Genomic DNA, 12,346 nt, shown 5'->3' on the forward strand with positions numbered 1-12,346 from the left:
CCGGCTCAGAAGTCCCTTGCAAGGCCAGAGTTTTCCCACCTGTGTTAGGTGGAGTTGGGCATAGCTGTTTGCTCCTTTTCAAAACTAGGCCTGTCTTTCTCTCACCTGCCTGTCAGTCAAAGTCTGGAGCTCCAGCCCTGTGTTCCACCTGTGCTGGAGAAAGTTCGGGCAAGGGGGTTTGCACCGGATAGTGCCCAGGACTTGGGTCTCTGCTGACAACTCCGCTAGCTTCAGCGTAGACACTGGCGCTTTAAGACGCTTTGACCCCATGGCATTCCGGCGGGGCGGAGACAGTGCAAGCGCCACCAGCGGAGGCATTGCCCGGGAGGTAGTGCTAAGTGTCCTGCCCACCATGCTGACTGCGCTCGCCCCGCCAGCCCTTCCAGGGCTCTCAAAGCAGCTGCCTGCCCCTGCCTGGCGTCAGGATTCATCCGGTTCGTCCGGCTCCTACCACACAGCTCCGGGTTCTCCGGAGCCTCCGGACGTTGGGCCGGACACAGAAGGCAGGGGGACTTGGCTCTGGGTGGCCCCTGGGCGGGGGACGGGCGCGCAGCCTGTGCTGTCCGTCAGCGCCCAGAATAGCCGCCAGCAGCACAGCTCCGGCTCGGATTTCCCGCGAGGCCCGGGCTCCGGCCCGCTGCCGCCCCGGCCCCAGCTGCGCATGCTGCCGTCGGGGGAGATGGAAGTCATCTTCGGCGCCAGGGCTCTGTTCAGCCGCTCCGACGCGGAGGATCTGGAGGAACAACAGTTCATGGCGCCTGCCATCAACAGTCCGTTGCTGCCCGGGTCACCGTCTCCTGTGTCAGTGTCGCCGCAGCCGCAGGCCCCCGACGGGGGCTCTCGCTGGGCCACCTACCTGGAGCTGCCGCCCCGCGGGCCGAGTCCGGCCGTCTCAGGCCAGTACGAGTGTGTGGAGGTGGCCCTAGAGGAGCGCACCGAGCCGGTTAGACCCCGCACGGTGCCGAAGCGTCAGATCGAGCTGCGTCCGCGGCCTCGGAGTCCCTCGCAGGACAGTCGCGCGCCGCGTCCCCGACTGCTCCTGCGCACTGGCTCCCTGGACGAGTCTCTGAGCCGCTTGCAGGCCGCCGCGGGCATCGTACAGACGGCGCTGGCCAGAAAACTGGGCTCTGAGGTCCCGGCCCCCAGCAATGCCACTTTTAGATCCACGGGGAAACCAGAACCCACGACGAATCCTCAGGAAACAACACGCAGCACCCGTGTGGTCCCGGAAGAGGTCAAGTCTCGGCCACCCCGCGCACAAGATAGTTCTGTCCACACCAAAGCCCCGCGGCCTTGGCCCAGTCTCCGAGAGCGAGCAATTCGGCGGGACAAGCCGGCGCCTGGGACCGAGCCGCTGGGACCTGTTAGTTCCAGCATCTTTCTGCAGTCAGAGGAAAAAATCCAACAGGCTCACGAACGGGAATCCAAGACTCAGTTCCCTCGTGAGACTCCCGATCGAATCGTACCGAGAACACGAAGTCCTCCCTTCCATTCTAGAAGCTCCCGAGTGGTTCCCAGTAGGGTTGTGAGACCAAGGAGCCCATCTCCTCCGCAGCAGACTCCAAATGGGGCCGTGCGGGGTCCTCTGTGCCCGTCCCCCCAGAACCTCTCACGACCTCATAGGACTGTCTGGAGAATGGGCAGTCCGTCCTTCCCTGAAGCATCTTCTGAGTGGGAAAATCGGAATGAGGCCGTAGAGGACTACAGCAGAAGAAGCCCTTCCACTCCACCTCTTTCCCAATGGACTCAGGGTGTCGCTAGAGTTGGGAACCCAGGTCCCGAAACTCCTTCTCTGTGGAAGGCTCCACATTCGACAGGTGGAGATGCTATAGGGCTGAGTAGGGACCGGTCCTTGCCAGCCCTGCTCCCACAGGAGTTACCTGATCATCCTATTGAAACGAGTAGCCCATCGCCCCGAGAGACATGGGGTCCTATTGTGCAGGGCTCATCGACGGTATTGCGTCAGGAAGCTATAAATGGCCTAACTCAGGAGTTGGAGCCGCCTACACTACCAGCCCCCGGGACTCCAGAACTCACAGAGGCGCAGTGTCTGCTCACCCTGGAAAATGCGGATAATGCCTTCAAAGGCAGGCAGCCATCTCCAGTTGTCTATACACCGGAACCTCCCGGAAGTCATCTCACAAGCATCCTAGACGACGATGTGTGCCCAGAAGCCTTGGCCTCGGGAGAAGCAGCTTCTGGACGGTCGCGCGTGACTATTCCGCGGCCGCGAGACGTGCGCAAGATGGTTAAGACCACTTATGCGCCAAGCTTTCCTGCGGGAACCCCAAGTTCCGGGCTTCCCGCGCCTTCTGCTGACACCCGCGGGGAGGGCGATGCATCAAAAGCGCAGGAGGTCCCAGCGCTGGAGTCGCCGGCCCCGGCCCATTACACTTCCATTTTTCTCAAGGACTTTCTGCCGGTAGTACCTCATCCCTACGAGTCTCCAGAGCCTTCACTCCATGCGACCCCTAAGGATGTCTCCCACTCCAACCAGGTCCCGAGGCGGAGGGCAGAGAACAACACCGCGAAGCCTTTCGCGCGCAGTGAGATCCGCTTACCTGGCGCTCTAGTCTTGAGCCGCCGGCGGGAGAAAACCCCAGCTGTCCAAGGATGCGGTCCTGGGGTAGAAAACCTGGATGCTGAGGCCCAGCGCCTGGTCCCAGACCACGAGGGTCGAACCAGTCCCTTAGGAGGCGCTCACACCTCAACCGAGTGGTCCCCTTTAGGATCAGCAGGGACCCAACCTCCTCACCCCGGCTCCCCTCAGGCATGTCCCAACTCGAGCCTTGGGACAGCACCCGAATTGGAGACACCACTTGTGGCTCCTGCAAAGGCGATTCAGGCGCCCCTCCCGCGGGAGCCTCAGGCGACAGCGACCAGGACCGCTGCACCCCTCCCGCGAGCTGCCTCTGCACCTCCCACGGATCGACTCCCTCCTGCATCCACCCAGGGGGCGCGGAGGCTTCCAGGAGCCGCGCCACCAGGAAAGGTCCTCGTAGACCCGGAGAGCGGTCGCTATTACTTTGTGGAGGCTCCACGGCAGCCGAGGCTACGGCTACTCTTCGACCCCGAGAGCGGGCAGTACGTGGAAGTGCTGCTGCCGCCCTCGCCCTCTCTTTCCCGGCCGCCACGACAAGCCTATGCCCCGCTGGCCCTAGGGCCGGGCCTCTACCCGCCCGCCTATGGGCCTGTCCCTGGCTCGTCACTGACGCCGCCGTCCCCCAATCTCCAGGCCCTTGGCAGTCTCCAGCTACCCTGGACCCCTGAAACCGGGCCCCTGGAGGGGATGTACTACATGCCCTTGAGCGGGACCCCCAGTCCGGCTCCACCGTTGCTCTTCTGTGCCCCGCCCTCCAATTCCGGACCCATCCAGTCCAGCAAGGGTTCCGTGTTTCCTTTGTGAAGCTTCAGGTCGCGGTCCCCTTGGAGTTGTGTTCCCTAGAAGGCTTTGGGAGTTCTGGTTCCTAGTCACTTAATTTTTTCTCCTCAACTCTTTGGCTAGTTCCAGCCAGTCCCCAGACCAGAAGTGACCTTAAGAGAATGTATCTGCTCCCTGGGCTGACAATGCTGGATCATCATTAACAAATGCCTGGCTGCCTATGCCCCGCCCTTCCCACCCCCCCCCCCCCGCAACAAAAAATGTGTTTCCCTTTCCCAAACCTTCCCAGGGTGTGGTGTATGTGTGTATGCAGGCAAGCAAGTATGTCAAAGTGAGACCACTAAGAGATGCTGGGTTTCCCAGAATGGAGGGTGTGGGAGTAGCAGGGCCAGGGCTGCCTGTGGTGATGGTGAACTGTTGGTCTCTACCTAACACCGGGCCCCAGGCGGCTGGGCAGGACAGTGGGTGCTGCAGAGATGGAGGGGATGGGTTTGAGCCTTGCTCTGGAAGGTTTTGGGAGAACACAATGAGGCCCCGGCCCGCTCAGGGCTGAGAATGGCAGCTGTGGGGATAGTATGTGAGGTGGAAGATGGATGTTGTATAAGGAGACGTGGAGGGTCGGCTTGGAACTGCAAGTCCCAGGATCGCTGTGGTCCCTGTAAAGACAGCCAAAGGGACAAGCAACTCCTTGGCAGAAAGGCCTGCAGAAGGCGCTAGGAAACGAGGAAGGGGAGTGACGTTGTTCTTCTTTGGGCTTTCTGTTGATTGCTAGGGGTGACTAGGTACAAGGGGTGAACTAAAGAATGTCAAATGATCAGTAAATACTTCTCTTGGCCAGCTATTCCTGAAGACTGACAGAACAATCTAGAAAAATAAATTAGTTTTGGGAGTTGTGGTTGTTTAACCAAAATGGAAAGGCAATGGAGGGATGACAGCTGACAGTTCACAGCATGGAGCCTAACTCCTAACACATCAGGTCCCAGCGTCTGTCTTCTGTGAGCCATCCGCACCCAGGCAGGAGGCAAGTGAATCTCTAAGATGACAAGAGGGGGAAGGCTGGGGTTTAGCATAGGGGCATGCTCTTGGTGTCTAGAAGGGAGGGCAGAGCTAGCAAGAGAAACCCAGGTGTGGTGGTGCATGCCTTTAGCCCAGAACTTCAGCACTTGGGAGGCAGAGGCAGGCAGATAAATCTCTGTGAGCTCCAGGCCAGCCTAGTCTACAAAATGAGCTTGAGTTCCAGGGCAGTCAGGGCTACACACAGAGAAACCCTGTTTCAAAAGACCATAAAAAAAAAAAAAAAAGCAAAAAAAAAAAAAACTGACAAGGGGCAGAAGAAGGATGTCCATGCAGAAGCAACAGTGCCCAACAGTGCCCACACAGGGACTGGCCCTTCAGGCTGCTCACAGCCCAGGGAAGCCCCAGACCTGTGTTCCACCTGCCCTGAGGTAAACTGAGAGATGGAGCATGTCTCTGTGGGATGGGAAGTGATCTCTGTAGATTTGAGCCTGAAGTGACTGGACCTTGCTGGAGAGTGTTTGGAGAGGGACAGTTCCCACTAGAAGCAGGGTCAGGGCTGGCGATTGATAGCTTTCTGGTTCCAGGCCTATGCAACTAAGATCCCCCAGATTCCCTACCAGCCTTGCCCTGGACTGGAAACTGGCTAAAACACTAAATCAGAATAGCCTGAACATATCTACCAAAGATTCTGATCCCCATGGCATAGAGGGACCAGGCCACCCCCAGAGTGCATCGTCTTGTCCTGGTGTGCAATAAATGGCTGGCCATGGAAAGCCATGGTGACTGTGATAACAATCAGTGTATGATCCTTATTTCCTGCTGCCATCCTTAAAACAAAACAAAACAACCCACTTTTCCCTGGAGTGGTGGTACCTACTTTAAATTCTAGATTTTTTTGAGTTCAAAACCAGCCTGGTTTACAGAGCAAGTTCCAGGACAGTCAGGGCTGTCTCAAAATAGCCATGTAAAAAACACTTAAAATTCTGCATTTTTATTTTATGAGTGTTTACCTGCATGTATGTATGTATGCCCACGAAGACTAGAGGGTATTGAACCCCCTGGAACTGGAGTTACAGATGTTTGTGAACTGCTATGTGAGCGATGAGAGCTGAGTCCAGGTCCTCAGGAACAGACACATTTGTTCTTAACCACTAAACTTTGGTCAGCTTGTCTCTTTCTCCCCCACCCCCCGACAGACAAGGTTTATCTGTATAACAGCCCTGGCTGTCCTGGAACTCACTCTGTAGACCAGGCTGGCCTTGAACTCACAGAGATCCACCTGCCTCTACCTCCTGAGTGCTGGAACTAGCTGGGACTAAAGGTCCACACCCAGCTAGCTTGCTCCCTCTTAACCCCCACAAAGCCCTTCCATGCCTGGCTCTGGCCTGGGTGAAGGGGACTCTGCGGTCAGAGAGAGATTATGTATGCTCTCACATACTGTGGTTGCCAACCTCACCACAAGGAAAACCCTAGGCTGGCAACCACAACCATGGCCACATTCCTCCTGGTGGCTGAGTGACCTAGAAGCACTGGGGACTACTCTCATCATGGCTCCTCTGGTAGGAGGATATGTCTCTTCTCTCTGAGCTTTCACATCCTCACAGTAGAATAAAGATGACTGTAACCGACTGCCTCACCCCCAGGGTGTTCAGCACAGTCCCTGCCACTTGATCAGGTCACAGTATTGAGATCCATCCCCCACCCCAACTCCTGGGTCAGCCTAGAACCTCTCTTTGCATCTTCATCCCCTATCTGTGAGATGGAGCTCAGTCTGTGGGAGCCAGGGTCCCCCTATGGAAACTGTGTACGTGTCACCTCCAGGGCCCTGGGGGAAGGGAAGAGGACAGTGAGGTGTCGGTTCCCTATTGGCTTGAACCACAAATAACTCGAATGCACAGCTGCACCCCAACCGCAGTGCACGCTCCATGAAGTAACTTCAGAGGCCATGAGGCTGGCCCTGCCATTGCTGCTACTGTTCGGGTGCAAGGCCACCCTGGGAAGCCTTGGGGACAGGCCTCCGCTCTCAGCTACCGCTCCAGTGCTGGATGATGAGGAGAAGTACGCATCTTATATGCCTGTTCACCTGCGCTGTGATGCCTGCCGGGCTGTGGCCTACCAAGTAAGTTCTGCCCGTCCCCCAAAAGTCCTGGCTCAGACCACTCCATCTACTGTAAACTCCATCATTGGCCTTTAATCCCCAGCCCGCAGCCCCAAGCAGCCATCTCTCCATGACATCACCAGCCTCCTACACTTGAATTGCCCTGCCTCAGTTTACACCCTTGCCTGGTTACCTAAGAGCGGCCAATCTAAGGTGCCCGCACTTGTCACCCCAGGGAAACATTCATCCTCTTGGATTCCTTCTCTGTAGTCTTCTTGGTCTCAACACCCTCCCAAGGCCCCGGAAGTGCCTTTACTTCATGCATGTTGGGTACATGTGTATCTATGTGAACCCATCATACTTGTTGCTCCCTCAAGCATGCCTATGTGACCATGTTTCTGTATGTACGCAGGGTGGATGAATACATGTGTTATTAAAGACTGGGCTCTGGTTATTTTATTTGTTTATTATTATTATCTTTATCACTGGCTTTCTTTGTTCTTGTAGTTTAAAAATAGCACATGCTACCGGGCAAGCATGCCCTCGAAGAGTGGCCTGGTTTTTCACACAACATTTCCTCCTCTGCCTGAAGTGGCCCAGCCCAGCTTTGGGGCCTGGGCCAGGGTGGGGATGGGGTGGGGAGGGGTGGTGAAAGGTGGTGGGGTGGGGAGTAGGAGGGGTGCTGCAGCTTGCCTCACAGGTGCTTCCTGCTCAACAGTGAGCGCCTTGGCCACCTCAATCTCCCCAGAGACTTGGGTGTCTGTCCTTTCCTCCTTCCCACAATTGACAGCCGCCCCACAGTCCTAGCTCTCAGCACCTCCTCATTCCAGATGGGGCAACATCTGGCAAAAGCAGAAGCTAAATCTCACGGTCCAGACTCCAGTGGACTGCAGGAGCTGAGAGAGTCGGTATACACAGATGTCCTGGACCGGACCTGCTCTCAGAACTGGCAGTCGTGAGTTGCCAATCCAGGCCCTATCACTTTCTTAAGGGAAAGGGCTGGCGGGTACAGACCTCCATCCTCCCGTTGACACCACATGCCGGGTCCACGAAGGCTCTGGCCTCTGGCCTGAGGGAGGAGGTTGACTGGGCTGAAATCCAGGAAGTGCAGCTCTTGGGGGCGAGTCGGGGAGCAGATGGCAGCAGAAAAGTCACTGTGAGATCTTGGGCCTTGAATTTAACCCAGTCTGAACCCAGCAAAAACTCAGTGTACTTAGGATAGAAGCAAGTCCCTCCTTGGCCAGGCCCCCATTGATCCTCTATCCCTTGTTTCCCACTGCCGCCAGCTATGGAGTTCAAGAAGTGAACGGGATGAAACGTCTCATGGGCCCAGGACTCAGCAAGGGGACAGAGCCTAGCATCAGCGTGATGATTACTGGGGGTCCCTGGCCCAATAGGTAATTACAGAGTGGGGAAGGGGTCCCTGGAGTCCTGGCTTCCCCCAACATCCCTGTGGGTAGGTTAGGGTTCAAGGTACCTCTTGCTCTCTTAGGCTCTCCACGACGTGTTTCCAGTACCTGGGAGAGTTTGGAGAGGATCAGATCTACGAAGCCTACCGCCAAGGCCATGAGGCCCTGGAGGCCTTGCTGTGTGGTGGCCCTCAGGGTTCCTGCTCACTGGAAAACCCAAGAGAAGAGCTTTAGTACAAGTGGTACACCTACAGATCTTCTCTCCATATATATATATATATTAAATTAATGGTTGCTTGGAGACAGGGCACAGGCTGGCCTTGTCTCATCGCATAGCACAGGCTGGCCTCAGCCTTGGAAGTGCTGCTGTGACTCTCCTGAGCCTTTGGCCCTATTCCTTCAGCAGTGGTGATGGGGAGGGGGCAGGGAAACCTGGCCTTGTTGTCAGTCTTCTTCCTTCCTCCACCCCTCTTTGGGGCAATGGGGGTTTCTACTTTCAAATAAAGCTCAGTGACTTTGAAGTCTCCATAAAGGGGCTCGGGGATGGTGGGACAGACATGGAAGTCTCTGTTGAACGCCTTCCCATCGCGGGCCACATACATAGCACTCTACCCACCTAGAAGACAGCTGGCGCGGCTGGAAATGGGAGCAAGCGAGGAAAGGATCCAGACACTTGGATCCAGTCCAGGGTCAAGCAGTCCAGGCCTTTGGATCCCTCAGAGGGAAGGTGCAGCCACCTTGTGGCCACCGAGGCATGGACTTCTTACTCTCTGTACTTGCTTAGACAATGGAGGCTCAATCTAAGTAGCAAGAGAATATGAGGACATGACCGCCTCAAGGTATGGTTGAGAAGGATTTTATTGTCCATGTGAGGGAGAAAACAGCCAGAGGCATCTGGAAGAGTCCAGACGGAAATGGGCCCAGAGAGGACGTGGGGGCGGGGGAGTGAGAGACACTGGGAGAGGCGCAAGAAAGGTGACCAGGAGCCAAGAGCGGAAGACCAAGAGAATGCGCGTGGTCAAGATGGCAGATTTATATGGGAATGAGAAGCTGGGGGAAGGGAAACCCAGCCCCTGGGCTGGAGAGGTTAGGGTGGGGGGCAGGGTGGGCAGTGCTGCCAGGAGCCATGAGGTTGTGTCTGAGTTTCTTGGGGACCTGACAAGCAACAGACCCAGTACCGTCTGGGCTGGGAGGGGCTTCAGACTTTGAAGGTAGGAGCAATGTTGGCTGCTGGAGGAACTGGGGTGTCTCAAACAAGCTTGCACGTGTAGGCCCTGGGTGTTGGTTTCCGCAGCAGCAGCAGCCTGCCTCTGCCGCCAAAGCAGTTACATCATCACCTGCTACCAGGTGCTTTCCGCCCATCAGCTATGCGACATGTGCACCCCCTAAAGGTGCTCCCCCAGCACAGCTCACTCATTCTCTTGTCTCTCTTTATCTCTTCTTTCCTCTTACCCCTCTTGTTCCTCTCTCGCCTGTTTTTTCCTGGCTTGCCTAGCTTGTCTCTTGCTTCTCTTCCCTATTCCTGCCTGCCTGCCTGCCTCTGTCACGTCCCCACTCCAACACAGCCTTTCACTCTCCCTCTCCCCAGTAAACCTACTGCACTAACTCTGCTGCACAGTGTTTGCTTAGTGGCATACCTTGGCAGGGCCTGTGGAAAGGTACCCACTTCACCTTTCTTTTTATTTATATTTACACTGGGTACTGCTCTGGATCCCTAGTGCCCTACCGAGTGGATTAATTCATAAAGGAATGGAAACACAGCAGCTTCCTCTTGGATTAATTTGACCAAGATTGAGCCAAGTTTGAATTCTCCATTTCTCTCCCTGTACCTTCCAACTGTGCAGTCTGGCTTCTGGTCTGCCAGGAATCTGTCTGCTGTGTGTGTTTGTGTTTAAACTGTGCCTGTCCCCTAACACAAGGGCCTCACTGTATTTATTGTTTGTTTTTGAGACAAGGTCTCTCTGTGCAGCCCTGGCCGTCCTATAACTCACCAAGATCCATTTACCTCTGCTTCTCCAGTGCTGGGATTAAAGGTGAGAGTCACTAACCTGGGCCAGGAATGAGGGATTCTCTACAGAAATCTTTAACAGTTTTACAAGGGAAAGTCACTTCACTGCTTCCACGTGACCTGGATTAGTAAACACAAGCTGCAAATAGATGCTCTCAGCCTGTAGCCTCGATTGTGGACTGTTTGCAAGGTGTTTTGTGGCTATTGGTTTTGAGGGTTCTTCTAACCTGCTGGCTGTTTTCAGTAAATAATTGTCGCTACAATTGCATGCACACATACATTATTTTCGAACAGAGCATTGAAGGGCACATAACTTAAGATTAAAGCTATGCATGGGTTTGGATTGTAAACGATGATGGCATGGGAATCCAAGGCAAATAAGGTTGGTTACAGCACTCCCCTACAGGCGGGTTAAACTCAAGCAGGCTGAGCGAGGACACAGCAGGAGAGCAGGTTAACTATATCATCTTAAATATCTCAAGGGGTGTTATTAACTTTGCTGTGAGGATTGCCCAAAGTTCAGTCTACCGAGAGTCAAGAAATATCTACAGAGCCGGGCGGTGGTGGCGCACGCCTTTAATCCCAGCACTCGGGAGGCAGAGGCAGGCGGATCTCTGTGAGTTCGAGGCCAGCCTGGTCTACAGAGTTAGTTCCAGGACAGGCTCCAAAAACCACAGAGAAACCCTGTCTCGAAAAACCAAAAGAAAAAAAAAAAGATATTTCTTTATACAAACGTATTACTACCTTCCACATCCCACTGCTAGGGTCTAGGAGTCTGTGTTTTGTTTTTGTTTTCCAGTTAAAGAATTAAAAGGCAGGGAAAAAAATCTTGACTGCAACAGGGAGCAACAGAGAAATCTGGACCCCTACAAGCAGAAGCAGATAGACTCGGCCATTGTAGAAAGGCATGTGTTGTGGTTCGGGAAACACACATGCAGCAAGCACATGAGAACAGTACCCTCCAAGAGTGAAGGGGCCTTGGGAGGCTGAAAATCCAGTCTTCTTGAGACTGAGCCTTTAAATCCCTGAAGAGTTTTCCTCCCTTAGGGTCGATCAGTTTGAAGAGAATAAAAGGATGGCTGTTGGCCCACGACTCTTGTTTTACATTGTTATGCCCAGATGGTGGAGTCCCCAAAGACCCACCATGGCGTCCACACTTGTATGCAAAAGCAAGGACCCTTTATCGGACCTTCTGTCCATCCCACATAGCGGTGAGGTTGGAGCACGCCAGGTCTGGGTGGGGAAGGTTGGAGGTGAGGGGATTTTCAGGGTTCAGGACCCGATTGACTGACATTTGTTTAGGGGTATCTTGGCAAAAGGGTGATAAGGTATGTGCTGAGCTCGGGGACATCTAGTAATCTTATTTAATGGTTGCAATGTCCCTTCAGATGCTGTCCCTCCCTGGGCGGTGTCAGTTTATGGCTTTTTCCTGCCTGCCAGCAAACTGAATCTCAGGTTTTTATTAAGCCTGTTGTGGCAACAGTGTGACCAAACTCTCCTGGGCCCCACAAACATGGTCTGTACCCAGCCTCTAACTTGTCGAGCCAGTCCATCATCAGGAGGTCTGCTGGCAGGAGAAAAAGCCCACACGGCCCTTGTTTTAAGCGGGAAGGCTTTTGTGTAAGGTCAAAAGGGTAAGAAAGAAGTCAGTCATTTTGGAAGTCTGTTGCCTTTATTACCTAGTGATGGGCCCCTTCCTATCTGTCTGCCTACCATGGAATATGTCTGTTAGGAGCATAAGTGAAACCATTTTGTCTGACTTGGAATAATGCAGTGCCTGCAAGAGGAGGTAACCTCAAGGCCTGGCAGGCTTTGATATGCTAATAAACCGAGTCCAACCCATAGGCTAATGAACAAGCCCCAACAGGTGAATGCTGATGGTGCAAATCTAATGCCCACCGGACAATACAAAAACACTGGAAATTTGGAGGTGACCGAGGATCGCGCCAGGGTGCTCCACAGTCAGTTGGTTCAAGCCTTTGTGCTGATTCCCATTGGCAAGGGGGCTCTTGAGACCGGCCACTGTGTAACTCTGGCTTCAGACTGTCGAGTTCCCAGCACCATTGCTGAGTTCACACATGCTCTCCTGTCAGCACTAGCCACTGACCGGAGCTCTCAACGACCTTCTGGAACCTTCAACAGTGCCATTCTCCCATCATGCCACAGATTACGCACCTCATGGTGGATGCCAGGTGAACTTGCAAGCTTCTGAGAAGTTCTAACTGGAGAATTCCCTAGTGGAACGTTAGCTGCCGGATGACCAACTCGGATAGATGAGATGTCTGTTTACGTGAGAGGAGCAGAACCTTTAGAATAGCATGGTGTTGTAAGGGATGATTGTGTGGCTAACTGAGCATATTTGGCTGGCAAATCTGGGGTGGACATTCTAATTGCTGAGCACTGGGTGTGCTGTCTGCAATGTCTAAGTCCTA

At 54.4% G+C, this 12,346-nt stretch overlaps 2 protein-coding genes across 2 annotated transcripts; both read left to right on the forward strand.

The window, feature by feature from the left end:
• Nucleotides 1-284: 284 nt before the first annotated feature.
• Prob1 (proline rich basic protein 1) lies at nucleotides 285-6,091 on the forward strand. Its single transcript, XM_075968947.1, has one exon. The coding sequence runs from the start codon at nucleotides 353-355 to the stop codon at nucleotides 3,404-3,406; it is 3,054 nt and encodes a 1,017-aa protein (XP_075825062.1). The 5' UTR covers nucleotides 285-352; the 3' UTR covers nucleotides 3,407-6,091.
• A 142-nt stretch (nucleotides 6,092-6,233) lies between these two features.
• On the forward strand, nucleotides 6,234-8,427 carry Mzb1 (marginal zone B and B1 cell specific protein). Its single transcript, XM_075968949.1, has 4 exons — nucleotides 6,234-6,518; nucleotides 7,328-7,452; nucleotides 7,784-7,894; nucleotides 7,990-8,427. The coding sequence occupies exons 1-4, from the start codon at nucleotides 6,345-6,347 to the stop codon at nucleotides 8,138-8,140; spliced, it is 561 nt and encodes a 186-aa protein (XP_075825064.1). The 5' UTR covers nucleotides 6,234-6,344; the 3' UTR covers nucleotides 8,141-8,427.
• The last annotated feature ends 3,919 nt before the right edge of the window (nucleotides 8,428-12,346 follow it).

The sequence above is a fragment of the Microtus pennsylvanicus genome, chromosome 4, assembly GCF_037038515.1.
Source record: "Microtus pennsylvanicus isolate mMicPen1 chromosome 4, mMicPen1.hap1, whole genome shotgun sequence".
Classification (NCBI taxonomy): domain Eukaryota; kingdom Metazoa; phylum Chordata; class Mammalia; order Rodentia; family Cricetidae; genus Microtus; species Microtus pennsylvanicus.

What these genes read in the sequence shown, in the direction of transcription:
- Prob1 (XM_075968947.1), top strand. Translation starts at nt 353, where the DNA reads ATGCTGACTGCGCTCGCCCCGCCAGCCCTTCCAGGGCTCTCAAAGCAG.
- Mzb1 (XM_075968949.1), top strand. Translation starts at nt 6,345, where the DNA reads ATGAGGCTGGCCCTGCCATTGCTGCTACTGTTCGGGTGCAAGGCCACC. An exon ending in GCCGGGCTGTGGCCTACCAA is followed by an intron (nt 6,519 to 7,327) that starts GTAAGTTCTGCC and finishes TCCTCATTCCAG; the next exon opens with ATGGGGCAACATCTGGCAAA. An exon ending in TGCTCTCAGAACTGGCAGTC is followed by an intron (nt 7,453 to 7,783) that starts GTGAGTTGCCAA and finishes CACTGCCGCCAG; the next exon opens with CTATGGAGTTCAAGAAGTGA.